Source organism: Acanthochromis polyacanthus, chromosome 7 (genome assembly GCF_021347895.1).
Source record: "Acanthochromis polyacanthus isolate Apoly-LR-REF ecotype Palm Island chromosome 7, KAUST_Apoly_ChrSc, whole genome shotgun sequence".
Classification (NCBI taxonomy): Eukaryota; Metazoa; Chordata; class Actinopteri; family Pomacentridae; genus Acanthochromis; species Acanthochromis polyacanthus.
Window position 1 is genome coordinate 5,577,659 of NC_067119.1, and position 22,474 is coordinate 5,600,132.

The following is a 22,474-nucleotide window of genomic DNA, read 5'->3' on the forward strand; positions in this document are numbered from 1 at the left end:
ACTGAGCTTAAGGACCACTCTGCTTCAAATCACACAAAGCACCGCTCTCCTTGACACATACCAGCCTAACTGCAGGTCAGCGTTCTGCTCTCCTACGTCCTGGTCTAAATGGAACCTCAGTGTACCTCCTTAAAAGGACCGGGTAAAGTATTTTTCATTCCATCTCCACTGCCACTTTTGTGATTCCTACATGAATCTGAATTCCATCCAGGCAGCCTTGGAGTAAGAGCCCCCATGAGCGGGCTAATTCACTCTTGGCAAGCTCCTCCGTCTGTTGGCTGCATTTAAATTTGATTCCATTGTTGTGACATCAGGAGTGTTGGTGCGACGGAGATATTAGTGTATTTTTGAAGTAGATTGTAGCGTTGGCCGCATGCCAGGAACAGCTGATTTCGAATAATGTGACCGCGGATGCTCCTCCTTGCTGTTTGCTCTCCGTATGATAAACAACAACCCGACAGTGCTCTGTTTTTGTACTCGGATTTCTGTTTTTTCCAGCTAAAATGTGCATTTCCAATTAACATCATGCGCTGCAAATGAGTCACTCCATACACAAATATATTTGCAGCTGAGATTTGGAAATTAACTGTCAGATTAGAGGGGAAAACATCTCTAATCTCCGAGCTTTTCTCCAGTCGCTAATCTCATTTTATACACAATATGTACAGAGCAATATCACGCCGCAGAAAGGAGAGAAAAACTCTAATTCGATTGCTTCATGACCTTTCTCCTGATACCACCAACGGATCCGAATTTTGGCTTCTCCACCGATGCAGCGCTATGACTGTAAGGGCTAAGTGGGCAGATTATGTGTTCCCACCGGTCTGCCCTCTATTCACCGCTTTTCTTGTTCAAGGCCTGCTTCGCCGTGACGGGCATCTTGAACAGCCCACATCTACTTTCTGCTCTCGTTCCTTTACGGACCGTCATGAAAGACGCCAAAGACCGTGAAGAGCGGCATAATGGAAGAGACGGACAAGCTGGAAAGGAGCTTCTGAGTGTTATTCTGATTTACAGGGAAGTGGCATCTGTGGCACTCATGAAATCACCCAAGACCGAGGGCTTCGGTAACTCGTTTTGCCCACACAGCGGGCCTGCCCTCGGCGTGAACCCGCACTCAAACTGCTATTGCGTACTTACATCCCGACATTTGGTACACTTTTTATCTCAAGCGCCTGACAAGTGTCCGTGAGTGCCTACAAACATTTTTAGCATGCGTTTGTTTCCGCACGGAGAATGCAAACACTCACTGCATCAGGAGTGATTTAGTTAGAATTGTAAGCGGAAAAATAACAAGTCTGATGTCTGAAATATCAATCAACCGCAACGCACACAAAAGCAAGAAATCAAAGACAATGACAAATGCTGCTTCTTTTCCTTCGCGTGAAAGAAAATCACCAGGTAGGACTTGTTAATTTTTACGTACACGTGATGGAGATCAAACAAGACGAGACCTGAAAGGCTCCAGATCTGACATTTACAATACAGCCTGTGTTGGCAGCGATATACAGCACAATTCAGCTCTAACTAACCGCCAGCCCTGCCCGCCTGAGATAAGGTATAAGAACAATCCTACAGTTTACAGTATATCCCTCGAAAAACAACCAAATTATACCGCTGCCTGCTGCACAGACTGATAAAGTTTGGTGAACGTTTGACACTGGACTTTTGTTTCCAGTGACAGGCTAAATAAATCATCACAGGCACATTTTTTACCGCATTTTACCGAGATTTCTGAAGGGATAAATTCCATTTTTATAGCAATAAAAAGCATAAAAGACAAAAGAAATGAAATCCAAGGGTACAATTCACCTCTATTGTACTATAAAGAATATGCTACTGCTTCACTTTCACTCGTTTCTAAGAGGGGATGCCTGCAGAACATCAAGTCCTTTCACAGAGTCACAAGGTCTGACAGCTGAGAGATGCTTTAAAGTAAAATTGAAATTCAACGAGAAGGTTTGAGGGCGAAAGGAAAAGAATCTGCAATTTTATTATGGGACAGATCAAGGGCATAATATGCATGTGGAGGGGAATAGCAACACTGGATCCTGGTGTTTCTGTGTCAGCAAATAATGAAAAATGTATTTGTTGCCTTTATTGAGTTACTCAGGAAATATGTTCCTTTTTACTTATTCCTCCTTTTAAAAAGTCTGAACATTACTTTTGTATGATTTAGTAGCAAAAGTAATTCGCTGTTTTACTCAAAATTTACTATAAAGTGACGGAAACTATAAAAGCTTTTGTTGTTAGCTGTCCAGACGTCAGCTCTGGTGAGACTTTTGGGCTGATTTCTATTCATTTCAGTTTGACTGACAAGGAGAAATGTCTTTTTTTTTTGGTATTTATCTTGTAATGTGTGAAAACTTACTGCGGCTAAATCCTGATAAACATGTCTGATATATAGAACTTAATATCTAGATAACTGCAATTAGCATTTAAGCTAACAGAGCAGTGACTGTTGCTACCAAACAGCGCTCAACATTGTAGCCCTTGAGGCTAACCTTAGCCTCAGACAGCACAACTAATAGGTAAAATGTCACCTTCAGGTCTTTCTGAAGAACAAATAACCCTAGTTGACCACATCTCCCCAACTTAACTTCTCATCCACACTAGTTATAGCCTTGTGATTTTTGCTTTTTCCCACACTGCAAAATACTATTAGCATCACAGCAGTTGGTTGCTCCACAGTCTCCATTCTGTTTCCATCAGTTTCCCTCCTTCTGACTCCATTATCTTAATCATATACTGCACTGTGAGGCATCTAACAGTCTTGTAGTTTGTGCGTGTCGAACAAAAGAAGGAGGAATATCCGTGAGGTTTCGTCTCGTGTGTGATGCAACCTTATTTGTCCTGTAATCTCAGTCAGGAAAAGTCCACTTCTCAGATTGAGGCCTTAAAATTAGCTCCTCTCTCCTAGCGTCTTCCTCTGTGGCAGCTTGACATTTCTCTTCGTAGATATTTTCCTCTATAATGCATTTAATGAGGGTGAGTCATCCGAGGAAACAGGTAGCGTCTCTGCTTACTTCACTGTCTCACGTTGTTGTTGTATTAGAAGCTAGAGTAAAGAGGATGTCATGCTGCAGGGAGCATTTTACAGACAGCTTGCATCTCTGACAGAGACAAACTCAAAATAATGACAACACTTGCCGCTGTTGAAACCATCCATCATTCGTTTAGCTTTTTTGCTAACTTACCAACGTCATTCTGACAATAACACTGGATAAGTAACTGAAATGGAAATCTGTAATCTCCATCTGTAATCTCCTACGAATGGTCGTAACTGGCGGAAAGCCACAACACAGCTACGTTGTTAGCGATATCATAGCAAAGACAGCAAAAGCTGACTTGGAAAGAAATTATTTTGGTTAAGAATCAGATTCTTTAAAGAACAAAACTGAGCCATTTTCTATTAGTCAGGAACAAGAAATGAAAATATTTTGTGCACTTGTTGCTGTAAAATCACACAAATTCGTCACACTTCACTCACTGAACAGTCAACAATGTGCAATAACTACAATAACACTAATAAAACTCCATTAATATTAATTACACTATGTTCTTAAGCTTCTATTGCTCTTAGAACAATGCACATTTTATGCGTGTACTTTTCCTATTTGTGTTCATATTTTAGGACCGTGTTATTATCTATATACAATATAATTTGGTGGCTCATTGAAGCTCAGTAACTTGTAGCTGTTGTTGTTTGTCTTATATTTATGGAGGTAAAGGTAGATTATTTTTATGATCTGCCATAACGCTGATGAGATAAGAGGCTTATTCTGAGCACTGCAAACATGCTTCCCCTTTCTGTGATGACACTCATTTTATTTTTGGTCATTGCCTCTCACTAATACCATTCATCAACCCACAAGCCAGCCCTTATCATAAATAAAACAAGCTGAATCCTCCACAGGATGGATGGGCAGACCTCTGGCAGTCCCAGACCCACGAGGCACATTTAAAGGTGGCCGAGGCTTTGGGAAAAAGCCGCAGTGCATCCACAGTGCATTTGGCCGAGCCAGCACAGCAGCAGCGGGGTTACCAGGAGATCACGATGTGGTCTCGGCTGCATCAGCAGAAAAGCCCGGCTTCAGCTGCTGGCTAAAATGGAAACTCGTGCTGAGCCACAGACAAGTCGGTAGAAAAGCTGCTGGTCAAGAAGAAAATCTTGCCGGACGTCAGAAACCGGGAATCCAGAAGCAGAAGTGGTCGGTCTGAGCCGGGTTTAAAAATATCCAGAGCAATGAGCCAGGTTCCTGAGTCACTGTTTAAAGCTGCAAGATTTACTGTGAAAAAAGAAAACAAGAACAGGACTGACGGAAACTGGTGAATGCTTCTTTAGAGATATGGACTGTCCCATTGGGTGTCGCTCACTAAGACCTGGTGAAACTGTATCTGACACTGATGTACCTGTACTCTGCCAGGAATGTCATCCAAGTGCGCTGACAATGAGATTTATTCAATCAAATAGTCAAAAACTGTCTTCTACTGACTCCAAATAAGACATACTTGGTGTCATATCAGGCATATCCCAACTGAAAGGACAATTTTGTTATTTTACATTTTAATTCTGAGGGTTTCCTGCTATGTTTTAACCCTGATCTCCAAGCTGTTTCTTTTCCCGTCACATTTTTACTCACTGTTGGCTCATTTTAGTCTGCAATATAAAGTCCTGCACCTCTATGGAAACGAAACAACCACAGTAAAAGAGTAAAGAGGACTCAAAGAATTTAGAGTTCCAGAAGCCATATGAACAGGAAAAAGTGAAAGTTTTGAAAATAATTTCACAATTGCAGAAAAAACCTGGAACCAACATTTTCCTTGAATTTTCACGACATGTCTGTTGGCTGCAACTGAGTAAATCATGTCTTCTCAGTGTTATTGAGGAGCGCAGAATTTATTTATTTCTACTGTGTCAAACAGTTTGCACTATAGAATTAACAGATTTTGATAAACTGTCATGATTAAATTATAGTTTTGGTTACTATTTATGATGGAAATGCTTGTCACATATGTTGAGTTTGATGAAAGTTGAAAATGTGTTTTTGTTTTTAGTCTCTGGCGCTGATAAATTTAGATGATTTAGAAGTTTAGAATATTGCGTGAAATAAAGAAACCCTTCTTCTAACATCACATTACTATTAACTACAATATTAGAAGCTTATTAAGGTGTAATCATGTCAGCTAACACGTTTCTGGAGGTTGAAGTGAAAGAAAGCGTTCCTGTAAGAGAAAAGAAACTACGTTCACAACAGAAATAATTAAGGTTGGTTAAAACCAAACATGAACTCTATAAGCTGTGCTGCATATTTAAACAGTACTGTCTGTAAGAAGGTTTGCCTTCATTTTACCTTCCAAATAGCATGTAGCGCCAGTTTTGAAAAGCCAGTGGCAGTGTATTTCTATCCTACACCTTGATTAAGTGACCCTCCACAAGGGTGACTGATTTACCCTCAGTGGGAGGAAGAGGGGGAGGATGGGAACGAAAAAGGCCTTCAACAAGTCGCCGCCTTGGAGTGTCGGCAACTTAAGACCTGATAAAGATCAGCTCGGAGGGGCCTTCAGTGGAGCAATTTGATGCCAGATCTGCTGTGGACCGCTGGATAAACCAGACAACATGCTAACAAAAGATACCGGACCTTTGTGTTAATAGAGAGGGCAGACATTTTCTGGCATCTAGTACAAAGAAGACCAGCTCTATCATAGCGGTGTCTGTATGATTCATATCGTTTTAACTGTTACAGAGTTTAAAGCCGTTTAAACGACAGATAATTACATAATCATTGAAAAAATACACTTTGAAGAAGAATCTAGCATACTTTTTGCATTCAGACTAGGAAACCACATTATCTTCATAACCAACAATCAGCAGCGTCATCAATAAATAATACATTAGTCAATAACACAAATTCGGTTTATGTAACATAAGCCACCAAAACAGGTTACAGACGCCACTGGGCCACAGGAATGTCATCCTAGTCATCTTCTGCTCATTCTGAATACATGAACTCCAGCCAGCAGTCATTAACCATCACAGAAGGCTTTATCAAGGTGCCCTTTGCTAACTAAACTCCCACAATGCTCTCTGTTTGCTAACATGGAAATGCTGGTAGTCCAAGTTTCCACCTCCTGTAGTCGCTACACCAAAAAACTGCAGTCTTCAGTGTCATGAAACAACACCTGTTGGAGCAAACAGGTACTACACAAATGCACAATACATTTTAAAACATGCGTGTCCTTTGTTTTCTGTCTTATCAGTAAAAATATTTACAGTCAGTTACATTTTCAAATAACCGTTAATCATGAATATCACTAGCTCACAAAAGTTGATCATAAACGTCTTCTCATGTTCCTCTATTTAGGAAAAACGCACTACAGGGGGTCCACGACTAACGTCAGAGTCCCGTTCCTACGGATCGACACAAGTTTATGCCATAACTCGGAACTCCGGCGAAAATGTAAAGCCACTACGTGCATCACGATATCTGACAGTTCTTCGGGAAAGTCATGAATACAAACGACTTTCATGCATGTATGAGTCATTTTACAACAAGATAACAGAATATGCTGCACTGTTCTAACAACCTGAGTGTTTCATTATATCTAATTTCACTTCAATGGAGATGGATTTCCTTTTCTTCGAAGCACTGCCATCAGAAGAGTCTGACTTATGCTTGGGAGCCATAATGAAGGGCAAACAGTTAGTGAATGTAACACAATCCAAGGTGTCATACAACCGGCAAATGTAAACAAAGCCGTCTTCTAGGCAAAGACGTAACGATGAAACGTCATAGGTCGAGGACCTCTTGTATTTGATAAAAAGTTCCTCATTGTAGCACAACTGCTCCTTGGGGGGAAAAACAAGTTTCAAGTTCCCAGCAAAATTACAATAAATTCAAAATTCTATTTAATAAACTGGAATTGTCTTTCTGAGTCGCATTCGAGCTGAAATGGCCCCATCTATTTTTGTGCTGTAATGTATCCTTGGCGTAGATCAAAGCCAGCAATTATTTCTGAACAATGCTGACTGTTAGCGCTGCTGTACAGAGCCCTGTGTAACAGAGAGTCACTGAAGCAAACAGGAGTGCTGAGAGAACGGTGGAGCCGGAGCTCAGCAGGGCCGGGACCACAAACTGAGGCAAACACATGTCATACGACTCAGCATAAGGCCGAGCTGGAAAATCAACAAAAGGAACGGCAGCGATCTGCAGACAAACGCAGGATTACAACTCACTCCACCTACTTGGTAAGCAGAAAGCGTCACGAAACCAGAGTCTAGACTTAAGACATATGACTTGGAGCTGTGGTAGTGCCTCCCTTTCTGCTTTAGACTCTTAATTTCAGGTGACACTAAACCTGAGAGACGTGGTTAACATATCTGAGTGCACAAATGACTGTTATGGTGCGGCTTTACTTGACTAATAGCTCAGGGAGGAACATGTCTTTACCTGAAAGCTGTTTTTTGTTTTAGTTGGCTTCCTGAAGCTCAGAGCAAATAGTGTGTAAAATTGTCTGTTCAGGTATAAACGGACAAACATGAGCACCTAAAATACAGTATCGAATTGCTGCCTGATCTAATTTAACTCCACTAACCTACCTGCTAAGATGTCACATTAAGAGGACAGAGTGCATAGAAGCCATGTCATGAGTAGTAAATGTGATGTTTATTATTATTTCTCCTGAAATGTCTTTGCTTTTTGGGGAGGGATTACTTTCAAACCTTAAAATCAGCTTGGTAAACGGGAGTGCTTTTTAATTTTCGGTCTCCAGATTAACACGAGGATCCATTTTTCATTTCAGATCTGGAAACGCGGCCAGGAAAAACAGGATGCCCACACCTTTGGCAACGGAGCGCTTCCTTCACAGCGATATGAGGCCATCTTATCTGCCGATCCAAAATGTGTTGTGGGAGAATGGATGCACCGAAAAGGAGGCTGGAAACTGTGAGCACAAGCGATTTAGATTCCTTGCACAGCTTCCACAAGACGCTGATGTTTTCTTCAACGCCGGCATTGAGGAGCTTTGTCTTTGGCACAGATTTTTTTACAAGACCTTGTCAGCAAGCCTCGTCTCTCTGCCCTAATGTGAATCTGAATTTCCAAAAAGTTGACTTATGTAAGCGAACCACATGATGTACGCTCGATCAACCTGAATGACATAACAGGGAGGATTAAGGTAGCATCTTTAATAGGGATTAGAAACGTCGTCCTCAGACGAGAGATTATCAATGACAAGCTAATGATACTTTCAGGAGTACTACACAGGGAAGAAAAAAAAACAAAACTGCATGCACCCCTGATCATTTTATGCTGCAGGCATAACCAGTACTGTGAAGGAAAAACAGCATCAAACCGCATCTTGTCTTGGCTGCGACAAAGAAAATGAGTCAATGGCATCAATGGAATGTCAACTCCAATGCAAGCGGGGAACCGAGCTCAGCTTTCTTGGCCCTCCAGCCTTTTTCAAAAGCATTCCCTTTTAAGCGGACGCCAGCTTCAATGAACGTCTCGCGGAGTTAGCGCTAACTCCTGGGAGATGAAGGCAAGCCAATGCCCTGGAAGAGCCCGACTCTTCAAAGGTTTGTGTGGTTGTTCCTCTGGAGAAAGTGATGTAATCTCAGAAATGTCTCCAGTCTGACAATTTAACAGGGGGGTAGGTGGAAGCCGGGGAGCTCCACGGAGAAAGAAGAAGAAGAAGAAATGGGTTGACAGGAGTTAGATAAAAACCCAAACATGTGAAATGCAAATTTGAAGAAAGGAAACGGCTCCGTAGGCAGGGTGGTGAATTCACACCAACCCTCAGCCAAGTGTTGGCACAATTTGACAAACTGTCTTCTTCTCTGCAAACCAGTGACATACAGTGAATACTTGTCTTTGTAGGAAACAAACGGCCAGAGGAAAAACTATTCACAGAATCAACAGAAGAAGGAAGACAGAGCTGCAGTGAAGCAGCTAAACAGTTGTTGCCTGACCTGTGCGACTGTAACACGAGCCAGAAGGGCAGGAAATGATCTCATGCCAAACATGTTTCATTCGGCTATCATCACAAATCCTCCCCGTGTCACTTCTGCCAGCTGTTTCGCTTCATTATCACTGTAAAAGGTGAACGTCGGGGGGAAGTGGGATTTGTGAATGCTCAGAGAAACGCCGATTTCATTCACAAAAGTCAGTATGAGCGCCTCACTTTTTCCAAGGCTCAAAGGGTAACGCTGCCAAACTAAAATTATTCAGTTATATCACTGAATGGAATGGGAGCAAACTGGTCCAATGGAAAATGCTGCCTGTCGACAATCAGAATTACAAGACAAAACTATGTAATTTAAAAACATAAAACCAAGTAAGGTGAATTTTTATCCTAAATCGCATTAGTTTTATTAAAGTTGCACTGATATAACACATTTTGTTTTCAACATACAATAAAATTCCTTTTATATATTTGCCTTTTTACATATGGTGCATCATCAGTAAGGCTTTGTGGTCCACGTTTTGCAAATACAACCCAAAGAACAATGACCCCACAGTAAACATTCAGGGTTTATCCTGGCTCAGAATAGATCTTTAGGGGGTTGCAATAAGTAGATTAGTCCATGTACAGTAATGGAGTTTGTGTTACCATATTTAACAGTAATGTAGATATTTTTCTGTGATTTATGACCATTTGATGAACAAAATTCTCTTGTATGCTTGAGTTAATTAACAAAACTGGTTGAAAATGACCTGTTTTATTAAATTGTTATTTCATTTTCCTTCAGTGCTGACTAAAACCTCTTTGGGAGGTGTCAAAAACTCCTCTATTCAAGATAAACTCTTACTTTTTTCATTTTTTGTATTGCATCAAAGGCGCCCGATGTCTCCATCTTTGATTTTGAAATGGTCATGGCCAGCCTATTCATCTATTCTTTATCCATGAAGGAAGCATTTAACAGTGTAAAATCTCAAGTTCATAACTAAAATCCTCAGAAATATCAATTGAAAATTATTAGATTACACATATTAAACTTGACAACACATCCAGCCAGTTGCAGCAGGACTATGAAAACTTATAATTCAGACTGCAACCTTAAATACAGGGGCAACTTCTGAAATTAACTTCAAAATCTCCCTTGAACGCATGCAAATTTCAAACATTCATGTAGAAAAACATAACAATAAGTCAGCTAAAAATGGTGCAAATTGAAAAAAATGTTTACCAATTTCACCCATTACATAAACCAATATGGAACCCTTTACAGCCTTGGACTCTTTTCTATCCAGCAGATGACGCTTTGAGATACATCAGGGTATTGTGTTATAAGTTGTTATTATCAGGACTTATACTCTAGACTATCATCCTAAATTCCGGCAGTTGACAAGTTCTGTTGCCCTACATTTTGGGTCAGGCTATTATCAAAGATTTCCCATGTTGGAAGGCGCTAAATGGCTTAAATATTACACAAAATGAATCAAATAAACCCAAAAAAATAGCAGTATGCCCATTTGAACACTTTTTATAGACTTAAAAGTAGCCCTTTAAAACCTTTTCTTCTTCTCTATCCAGCAGACGATGCTGCAAAATACATCAGGGTATTGTGTAAGAGACAAAGCTGTTATTATCAGCACTTATACTAGAGACTGTAATCTGAAATTTCAGCCAGTATTTTAGCTTGATAATCAGTAGTACCACTCCTGAGGAAAATATCTCAGGGTTTCTGTTGCATGACATGCTCAGACATTCTATATTCAAATTGTCCATGTTGTATTGAGTTAAAAGGCCTAAAAGCATCAAATAAACCAAATAAACATTCCAGTACTTTACTGGTTTTAGCACTTGTTATACAAAGCTAAACATAGCCTGTTGCTTCTTGTCCATCCAGCACATGATGCCTCTAGTTACATCGAGGTATTGTGTTGCAGTTAAATCAATAATTAGCATGACTTGTACTATAAACTGTAATCTTAACTTTCAGCAGTTGCCACAGGGTATTTTAACTTCATTATCAAAATACGTAGCAGTGACTCAAAAGACTTAAAATTACACAAAAAGATTCCCATAGACCAGAAAAATGTCCAGCAAATCTCAGCAGATGACGCCTCAAGATACATCAAGGCATTCACTATCCTGATTTACACTATGGACTGTAATTTTAAATTTCATCAAGTATTTTAACTAGATAATCAGTGGTACCACTCCTAAAGGAAATATCTCAGGGATAGTTCTGTAGTAGTACATACTCAGACACTCCATATTCAAATTTTCCATGTAGTAATGAGTTAAAAGGCCTAAAATTGCACAAAAAGCACCAAACAAACCAAATAAATAGCCAGTACTGTGCTGATTTTAGCGCTTGTTATGGAGTTAGATGTAGACGTTCAAGCCTTTGCTTCTTTTCTATCCAGGAGATGATGCCTCTAGTTACATCAAGGTATTGTGTTACAGATAAAGCAGTTATTGTCATGACTTGTGCTACAGGCTACAAGTATTTTAACTTGATAATCAATGGCATCATTCCTGAGGAAAATATCGTACTTGTATTCAAACAACTCCTAAGTATGGATGAGATAAAAGGCTTAACAATTACACAAAACAAATCAAATAGATGTTAAAAAAAAAAGTCAGTAGTGTGCTGCTATGAACACTTTCGAGGCTTTGCTTCTTTTCTATCCAGCAGATGATGCCTTCAGTTACATCGGGGTATTTTGTTACAGCTCCCTGTTGCATCTCTAACTGCTCGATGGTGGCAATGAAAGCTTTGATGGTAAATAACACGTAAAACAGCCAGTAACATCAGTCAACGCGCTAAATCCACCGAGGTCGGGCTTGATAGTTAGCAGTAAACAAGTCGCTGGTCGCCGCGGAGACAGCAGCAGCTCTGATTTTTCCCTACCTGCTGTTCTCTCTGCGCTCCGCCAGCATCTCAACTCATCAGCGGCACAACCGATAGAAATAATCCACCATCAGCTGAAGACCGAACGGCCGCTCTTACTCCCCCTCTGAAAAAATTCTGTGTGTTTCTGATAAGGACGGCCGACGACAATGGTGTCATGCCTTCCCCTCACGGCAGCGTGAGAAGAGAGGAGGAGAGGCGAAGCAGGGAGGCATGGCTTGTCTTCATTGGCAGTGCCAGTGGCTTTGTTCGTCAGCCAGCATACTGTGTGTGTGTGTGTGTGTGTGTGTGTGTGTGTGTGTGTGTGTGTGTGTGTGGTCTGCCGGGACTGGCACAGCTGATCCCTCCCTGACACCGGGGTGGGGTGTTCAGGGCTCTGGAGGAAGAGGAGGGGAGGGCGACTATGGCCACAACACCGACAGGAACATACCATTTACAGAGGAAGAGAGGGGGGAGGAAGAGAAGGCACGGTAGTAAGCTTCATCTTACGGGTATTTCAGTCGTCATTATGTACGTCCGAGCTCAGCGACTCCACATTAACTTTGCATTATTACGAAGGGACTGAAAGTTCTCTATCAGCTTTACAAAATGAAGGTTTTGTACAGGAGTCCATTTGGTTCCTTTTTTTTTTTTTTTTTTTTTTTTTAAGTATGACAATTTTCCTCTTTGAACCAATTAAAAATTGATCAGCTTTGGGTTGGTCAGACAAATCAAGTGTTTTGGAAACGGTTGTCTACATTTCCAAGGATTTAGGTCATGACTGGACCCCTAATTTTATAGTTTGTTATAGTAGGCGGCCCTAAAATCAAATACAATAGCCTTCATTTCCCTTGGGATTAATAAAGCATCTATCTATTTCTAGTCAAATAATCAGAAAAACAAAGTAAACTATGCATATAGTGTGTCTTAATGAGTTTTCTTTGACTTTGGGAGCTCCTCTGATGTAAACAACAAGCGATAATCTCATAGTAATGCAACAATATCACATTTTAACTCACTAACAACACAAAAGCTCTGATCAGTAGCCATTAAGCATCTGTCATGGTTGAACTCTACTAGCTAAACTCCCACAATGCTCTCTGATTGCCAGCACGGAACTGCCAGTCGTTCAAGAGACCGCTTGTTTTGGTCGCCATATTGTTTAACACTAAGAGGCTTCACCTAGTGGCAGAAGCAGGTACTACAGCTAGTCGAGAGTATATTTTCTGACCTGCATGTCCTTCATCTTCCGCCTTATCGCTTAACAGATTCTAATCATCAAGTCAAGACTAAACTTTGCAAACAGCAATTTGAATATTACAGCTCAGCAAGCAACACAGCAGCTCATCTAAAAACAGCAGCAGAACTTGTCTGTATTCCGTTCCTCTACAGTTCTTGTACTGGAATAACCAGTTAAGATAGTTCCACTTTCAGGAACCGCATGAATATGGGCAGGAGGTTGCTGATCTGTTTTGAGTCTGTTCACATTTCAGTATAAATTAACCAGGTTAAAATCATTTAATAGGCTGCAAATACTTTCTGTTTATCTCGACCTGTTCGTCATTTAGGCTAATAAGGCTAGCATAATGCGCTATAGCCAATTTAGCTGATCTAGAGATAATCGAGAGGCTACTTTTTCCTGCAACCAATGGATTGATTGAGGAATCGGAAAGATTTCAATTGACCAAGATGTATTTGGATGACTACAGCGCTAGTAATACCACTTTTTTGGCAGATTTGTCTCAGCTATTCTGAAGACTAACTGGTGCAGTTTCAATTCATCTGTGTAATGATCAATTGTGACTGTTCCAGAGTCAGTGCTGCTGGTTTGAGGACAACTACTAAAATCCTGCTGGTACATAATTAATAATGTTGGAGTACCATTTGTTATTTCATTTTATATTTGGTACTGTTGAGGGAATGCATTTATGAAAACAAAAAGAAAAAACACTGCGGTTGAATACTGATTTTTGACATCAATTGCCATGGCAACAGTAGAAACTTCTAAGCATGAAGGTACATTGGTCATCTCTGGTTATAAAAGTGTCCCTCTGAGCTCAGGGAAAGGACATTTTTCACCATTTGTATGATGCTTAATAGACCAAACGAGAAAGTAATTGTCAAACTAACCGAGAATGAAAATATTCATTAGCGGCAGTCTTCCAGAATTAGCATGCCACACTCAAATTCACATTACTGCACTACTTAATTGCTATGATTAAAAGCATTTCTCACTATGAAAACTGGACCACGAGTCTGGAAATATTCACAAAGCCTTTTCTAGAGGAGAGACGTACAATCTGGAATATCGTGAGAACTAGAGAGTCTTCTACTTCTCTGTGAAGTTACTGAAATGTGGTTTCCAGCAGGACCGTATGGAAATGAGCCCAGCGGGGGGAACAGATCATCCACTTCACTGAATGAAGCCTGATATACAATCTCATACTTAACATACCACCACCAGAAGGCTCAATATACACCGGAAAGTGAAAAAATATGTAGCACAAGAAGCTTAACTGCAGCCAGAGCTGACCTGTTGTGGCAGAAAACCTTGAGGGATTCTTGGTAACTTGAGTCAGGATGTGATTTGAGCTGTAAAACTGGACTTCCTGTGCCAACAAATGCTTAGAATACTAGTTTCTGTTTAGTGTGCAGGAAAATTGACAACATAATCCAATATTCTCACATATAATGTAGTAAAAATAGGTTTTCTCATCAACACTAACATTCACGAACCACACACGCGATCCCTAACATTTCAGGCTGTCAAGAGTCTCAACAGTTAGGACCATCCAGAGCCGGTTGGAGCGTCGTCTGAGAAAATCACAGCCAATTATACTACAGTTATAAAGAGAGCTGGGGAAATATCGCTGTCCAATAAAACGGCACCATCATCACAGCAGACAGACTATGAAACACTCCCCTGGTTTCATGTGCCATGTATTCCCAAAATTCGTATCATCTTTGGGCGAAAAAACACAAAAATGCCGCAATATATCTCCTAAATGTTGAGGCTTTTGAATTCACAAACTACCACAGATTTTATTGGGTGTAATAAATAAAACAAATTAATTACAGCAGAAGACTAGCATTGCTCTACATTGCACTGCTATGAAAACACCAACAATAGGACGATCTCTCAGTATGTTGTGACTTTCTATAGCTCATTTGGTTGTTACTAAAGAATTGGCTCTTTAAAAATGGTAGCAATTCTTTAATTTTAATTGTTAAAACAAGGTTCTGCGACTCCTCAAACAGCTGGGCATTGCAGCTTCTACTGACACTATTCAGAGAGGAGTGAATGGTGCTTTTAGCAAAGGAAATTTGGTGCAGTCTTTAAGGTGCAACACAGCTACAGGTCTGAAAATGTCTCCATATTTTAAGGCTCCACTTTAAAGTATATAAATTAAATAAAGAGAAAGCTGCTTAATTCTTTCAATCAAATTACTAAGAGGGTGCCGACCTTTTGCTGACCCGGTTTAGCTGATTGACTGAAAATAAACTAGAGTCCTAATAGCTATGGTAATGAAGGAATATGCCACCAAATGCAGACCTTGCTCTTTGCTAATATACATTTGTAAACTATAGAAATAAACTACAAAAAGCATACGTCTTTTTAAAAAAATTGGACTACATTGCTTTGATATTTAACCAGAATGGATGAACTTGCTGTCATCAAACATCTAATTTGTGTTATAAAAGAGTACAAAAACACAGATCAAGGAAAAATAATGATATCAGATTTTTCTGACAGATATTGCTGTAATTAAATTTGCTAAATTTCAGGTCGATATTTGCCGTGTAATAGATTTAAAACATGTGATGGGCCGTAGCCACATGAAACCCATTAAAAGTGTGACTGTCAAACAAATGACACAACTGTTTAAACTCCGGATCAGACACATTGCCTTTATGCTACATTCATTCTTATGTACAAATCTTTGCGCCAAAATAAGACTTAAAACTATTTTCACCAGAATTTAGTGCATCTCCTAAAGGCAAAATATGAAAAAAACTATACAAAAGAAGGCTCACTTTCTGAACATCTATTTTATAGCACTAGTGGTGCAACGGATCACTAAACTCACGGATCGGATTGGTCCTCGGATCAAGAGTCACGGATCGGATCAGCATGTCGATGACATATACACATGTCGAAAATATTCGGAGCTCGTCTCTTCCCTTCGGCCCACTTCAGCTCATCCCGTCGTGTTCGGTTCATCTCCGCTCCTCCGTTCGTGTTTGTAAACGCCACCCGAATGGCCAGGTTGCTGCCGACTCTGACGTCACGCTTCACTTCGTTGCATAAACACAAGACAAGATGCTGAAGACCGTTGTTTGGGAATTCTTCAGTTTAACTGAAGACAAAATGAAGGCAAAATTTGGACCCGAGACCAGACGAGTGGATCCGAATATTCGGGCCGTCTCCGCCACAAGCAGGAGTCCCCGCTGCCGCCGCGGCCCCCCCAGGCCGTCTCCACCACAAGCCGTCGCCGCCACAAGCACCGTCAATGTCAAACGTACTAAAGTTGAAAACAAGTAACTGTATTTACATGACCTTTATCTGCACAGATCCTATCAGGGCTGCATGATTATGGCCAAAATAATTATCACAATAATTGATTTAGCATACCATTGGACATTTTTGTTCTATTTTCACAATTAAATAAACAGAACCCTGCTTTCACTCTCATGTTAAACTACATTCTCGCTTGCCAAATATCTCGTTCAGTTCTGAATTCAGTGCATCTTTGTACACAAAATTATACCAAAACAACTCATTTGGTGAACATCTACTAAAAAGGACACTACAATTTACGGATGTTTCCTAAACACCTCACAAGAAAGTTACCATAAATGCTCGCCAGGCCACTGTGCACAGAGAAGCCTCAAGTCTCCACTCAGGTATGAAATCAAAGTGAAACAACGTGCTGCAATGTCTGATTATTTACTAAAGTTGTTATAGTTGTAATAATCACTAATATTTATCACGATTACTGATTTACCTTACGGACAGATATCTTTATCCTATTACTCCTCTGCTTTCACTCCAAGTTGAAACACATTCCTGCTAATGTATGCATCAAAAAAGATTTAAGTAAGACTTCACCTGAGTTCAGCACATCTTTGTACCCAAAATTGTACCAAAAACACCTCATTTGTTGAACATCTACTTAACAAGACACAACAAATTACGGATGTTCCTACACAGATCCTAAACACCTCACATGGAAGTTGTAGTAAATGCTCGCTAGGCCATTATGCACTGAGAAGCCTCTAGTCTCCACTCAGATTTGAGATCAAAAAAATACTTTCAAAAGAGTGAAATAAGGTGTTTTATTGTCAGATTTATTTAAAATGAATGTCTATGTAATTGTGTGAGGCCTTCATATTTACACAAACGTTTAGTCTTGAATTCTAAATTGCAGCTTTAGCCCTCACCTTCAAACCGCCATTTCAATTCTTAAATATTAAATGCTCAGTCTTAGTACACATACACAGACTATATGTGGGTACTACTACGAGTGAGATGATGCTGATATCTGTGCTGGCTCTCATGACGCAAAGGCCATTCCCCCCCGAGGGCTAATTAAGAATTATCCTCTTGTGGTTTATGAGAGCGAGCTGCTTCTTCTCATGGAAGGATGACAACTGGTAACTTCAGTCTGCCGTCTGACGCTGCATCTTCACAGACGAGCATAATATCATGAATACACAACACAGGCCGCCTCTGAGATGCATTTTGCATGGCCTGAGAAAGCGCACTTGCAGCTCTGACAGGGAAATTAGCATTGGCCTTGAGCTGCATTATCCACATGGCTTTAATGTAGCTACCGAGCTACACTTAATCAATAATAATAAGAGCCTCACAGAGAAGTAATACACATTTCTGCTCCCATCCCACCACACAGAGGGGAAGATAAAAAATATAATCACAGATCGTAATCTTTGGGTTGTTTGCGTATGATTAGTCTTTGCTGCATTAAGCTGCGGTTTCATCCCATTTTATGAGAATTTTTGCATTTACAGGCACCCTTTTCTTTTCTTTAAAAATTAGCCCCTGGTGTAACACTGAACAAACAGCTTTGTTCCCGATCATTAACAGCATTTCTTCAGACCAAGTCCCCTCCAGTAACTAGTGCTAAATCACTGCAATTTCAATACTTTGAAATCTAGCAATCTGGCTGTGCTTTTTATTCTAATTCTATTGCACGACATTAGCGTTTAGAGATCAATCCACTGTGAAACGCTTTGACCTAACCAGTATGAAAAGGGTCGTGTCCATAAAGACTGATTAATCGATCACTTTGCCCCCTGAAACCAATCATAAAGCACTGATAGCTCTCTGGCTGATGAAGAAACCAGTCGTTGCGAGCCTATTCGTGACCTTTTGGATATCAAACCCTGACATGAAACGATTCTGACATAATTTGAAGTAACAAAAGGTCATCAGGGTAGCAAAACATTAGCATTAGCGCTGGTAACTTCCCCAGTATTCAGCAGTCACTTTGACATAAATAATCCACTTTTACAGTAGCTTGAAGAACTGAGTGAGCAGGATCTCTAAATTACACTTCCTGTTTTAAGTAGAAGACTCACGAATGAGCTATCAGCATTTGGATATGAATCTATCACAACACCTTGTTTAATGTATAATAATTCATAACTGTCACAAAAAAGGCTGGTCAAGATGTTAAAATTTAATTTACAGTTACTGTTGACAATCATGAGACACAAAGTAATCCTTAAAACAACCCAATACTTTATCTCCCAAGACCAAAACAGCAAAAAAATACACAGAAAACTCCAAATGTAGATGTGATGAAAGCTGCATGTACTTAAAGAGCCCATAGTTTGCATTTTGAGTTTTTCCACTTATATTTAGGGTTTTATAGATATTTTGTTCATGTAAAAGGTTTGTAAACTTATAAACCCTAAGAGAGTTACTATATCCCTTACAAAACACTGACTCTTATCGGTCTCCAAGACCTCCTTTAAAATCCAGGCTTTTGGTTTGTTACTTATTTACATCACAGTGTAACTCATTTGCATAGCGCTTGCTGAATGGCTACTTTCACCAACCCTTCAAACAGTACTAAAGATGTTTATGCCACTAACACATCCCTATAATCATAAATGGATAGTTATGGTAATGTAGACAACAATGTCTTGCTTTCATCAGGCTATCTGACCAATCAGAGTGGGGGAAACCTTAAAGAGACAGGCACTAAAACAGGGCATTTCAAACAGAGGGTAAGAAGAGGTGCTTTATTAATGTACATTATGGGAAAAATAATTTGTTTTTCCAACATTAATGCATGCAAACATATTCTAGTAGATTCCAAAAATACAATTAGGAGCCTAAAAAAATATGCAAAACGTGGGCTCTTTAAGCCACAGCAGCCTTTATTTTAGCCCTGGAGAGTAAGCCTAGCTGCTGCATGACTGAACCGGTGATAAGAGTTTCACAGTTTCAGTGCCTCTCTGCATTGAAAGCACAGCAGCAGAAAAGCAGAAGAAAGGAAGACCTCAAGGCTAGAGTTATGACTACACCACCGACACCGGCTACTAGCAGGTTTTCAGAAAATTCACAAGCAAAAAGAAATTCAACAGTCTGTTTCTACAGCAGAGAAAAGGGTCTATCAACTAGAGGAAAACACATTCAATGTTCCTGACGACGCTATTGTTTATCTGAGGCAACGCAGCATTTCCTAACTGTGACAGGGCCACAGTCCAAATGTCACTTATGTTATTACTTATATGCACCGCCGGCAATGACACCACATTAATAAACTGCAATATGACCTGCTACTGTAAACAACATGAACTACATGTCACAGAAAGCATATTTATTAAAGAGCCCAGAGAGGTAACTCAATGTTTGGATAAGTTTTAGCACAATACTTCCACCTGACAAGCCTAGCACACTGAATATGGAAGCTTTTTGCTTCTTCGCAGGTATACAAAGAGGTGAGATCCACTGCTAGTGTCACTGTAGTAATGTTTCAGGTATTTTTAAGGACTTCAGCAACAATTATTTACATTTTTATGGAGTTTGTTTCCCATTTAACCTCAGAAAATAGAGAAAAATGGCAATCACAGTATCCCATAGCCCAAGATGTCCCTTTTAAAGTGCTTCTTTAATCTGGCCAGAAGATAATCCTCAACTTCTAAGACTTATTCCAGTTGTATTTCTTCATGAATGCCCGCTGATTAGCTAATTTGCTAAGCTAACTGTTCAGGAGAAAAAGACAGCATCCAGTAAATGAAAAACATACCACATACAAAAAGAGCCTCCTGCTTGCAGTACAAGCACACGGCGACTCTGTTGTCCGTTCACATGTGGAAATAAACTCAATTTCTGCACAAGCAAACATTTAGTCTGAAATTGAGTTTAGCATACGGGCAGGAATGTGCAAACTGCAGGTGCAAAACACACTTCAACATCCACTTCAACTAATCCGGTTCTCCTATTAGATTAGACTCAAATGATGATCAGTTACCGAAAAAGGTCGACTGCGTAAACAGGCCATGATGCTGTCGCTGCTCTAATTGCATTTTAGTCTGCTTGCTGCCACTCATTTCTACATACGATCTGCTTTAGGCTTTGAAGTAATCGACTGGATGTGACCAGCAACGGGCCAAAATATCCAAACACATTGCAATTCAGTGACTAGAACAAGGTCAGCATGAAACCGACGACAAAATGACAGACTAATACTTGAGAAAATGGTGAACACAGATGCACAGGTGTTGGTTGTAGTTGCTTCAGTTTGTCTGCAGTCAGTCAAGCAGCTTTGTTCAATCTTAAAATGTGTCTTGTGGGCTTGTTGGCAGTTGATAAAATGCTATTTTTCTTCACAAATCTGAGAAGTTCACAGCTATTACAAACTGTGCAAATGACAGAAGCATGAAGGCTTCTTTTGTAATATTTGACAAAAAGTAATTTTTTCTTCATGGAAAGAAGTTCTAGTTCTTCCAGTGTGTTTTTCTTCTAAACTCTTACAAGCAACAATGAATAATCAATCAGACGTTAACTTCTAAAATAAACAAGTTTTTTAAAGAAAAAGTCTTTGATATCTAATTCCAGACTACTAATTGTGAATATTTTCTTTTCTCTTTCCTTCTCTATGACAATAAACTGAATATCTTTGGACAAAACAAGACATTTAAAGATGCGTTTTGGGAAACAATGATCAACATTTTTCACCATTTTCTGACATTTTGTAAATCATACAATTCATCAATTAATCAAGAAAACAACAACGACAAGAACTGTTATTAGCTGCCTGCCTTTTTAGCAATTTAATTACTATACATACTAAATGTTTGGAAAGAAACCTTTGCACTAAATCCTACCAGACTGATCTATAAAGCCGTGAAATTGATCTACAAGATAATGTATCAAGAACTAATTAAGCTTTGTATTTTTTAAGTTTGAATTACAAAGATTTATCAATTAATCACTGAGTTGTCAACCACTAAATTAACTATTCTAAGAACAACTATCAAGGGAAGTCTGTCTGATTGAACATAATTTACTGTTATTTCTGGATCTTACATTCACTGATGTTTGTCTTCAATTTTATTTACAAGGCAGTGAGTTTGTTGACAAGCTAACTCTACATGTGTACAGCGAGGAACAGGAGGGATTCGGCTGCAAATAGAAAACCTGGCGCAAGTTGAATGAAAATATTTCAGCCCCAGAAAGGATGATGTGAACCAAAAACAGGTGAACTGGCAGCTGTGTCTGGCATCATGACTAATGTGTTTGATCATTTAAATCAGAACCACACAGCTCTGTATGACGAGTGCAAAGCCAGATCTGAATGTCTCCCAAAGCCAAAAACTGATCTGGATGCTTTTGCCACTGTTAAACCATACGAATGGCTTTTTAAAGCATTTTTTTTTATGTGCAATGCAGATGGAGACCTCTACAAAACCACAGCAAACAGCTCATGCTGACTAATTCTGTTCGCATTTAATCACACTGCTAAATATAAATGGCAGAAAAACTACATATGGCACTGTTGGTTTATCCCAGTATTGTGCAATTATGGGTATTTGTGGCACATCAGCAGAATCTGTAACTACTGACGACAAATAGAAGTAAAACCCTTTCAGTCATGTGATGTCTGTCTCTGATCACACTGCAATGGGGACGCAGTAAACACTGCAAGAGCCTGACAAGTTTGGAACAGCATTACTTGCACCATTGTCCACATTTAGCCCCAGACTGCAGAGGCTGTGGGGCAGTTAGGCGGTGTGAAGGCATCCTGGCAGCCGGCCATGTATTCAGGGACAATGCACTGTCCCGGAGGCCACACACAGGTGACTCTAAGTTGCACTGTAGGCACTGTACTGCACATGTATGCCAGTCATTGTGACTTTAACACCAACAAAACACTATTACTGTCACTGCAACCCCGGATTAGCCACCCTTAATACAATGTTGTGTGTTAAATCTATGCAACGCCGCATACTGTCTTTGTACTTATGTTTTCCAAGCATTGTAATTAGATAAATTCCTGCTTCTGGCACCGCTGTGACAGTGAGAAATCACAACACAGCAGCAGACCTTTAGCTCCCAACGCTGGGGGAGATGTTAGCTTAACCTCAGTTAGCTAG

At 39.9% G+C, this 22,474-nt stretch overlaps 1 protein-coding gene across 5 annotated transcripts in view; it reads right to left on the reverse strand.

Annotated features, from left to right (window-relative positions):
- Nucleotides 1-22,474, reverse strand: part of wdfy3 (WD repeat and FYVE domain containing 3) — a 145,360-nt gene that overhangs the window by 122,369 nt on the left and 517 nt on the right. For 3 of the 5 annotated variants that reach the window (XM_051950394.1, XM_051950392.1, XM_051950390.1), the window contains exon 1: nt 11,867-12,235. The exons of 1 other annotated variant lie outside the window; for it this stretch is intronic. In XM_051950394.1, coding sequence (XP_051806354.1) covers nt 11,867-11,895 — 29 coding nt within the window. In that variant the 5' untranslated portion in view covers nt 11,896-12,235. Of the gene's footprint in view, nt 1-11,866; nt 12,237-22,474 lie in introns of those variants that run through there. One more of the 5 variants, XM_051950391.1, reaches the window with a different exon arrangement.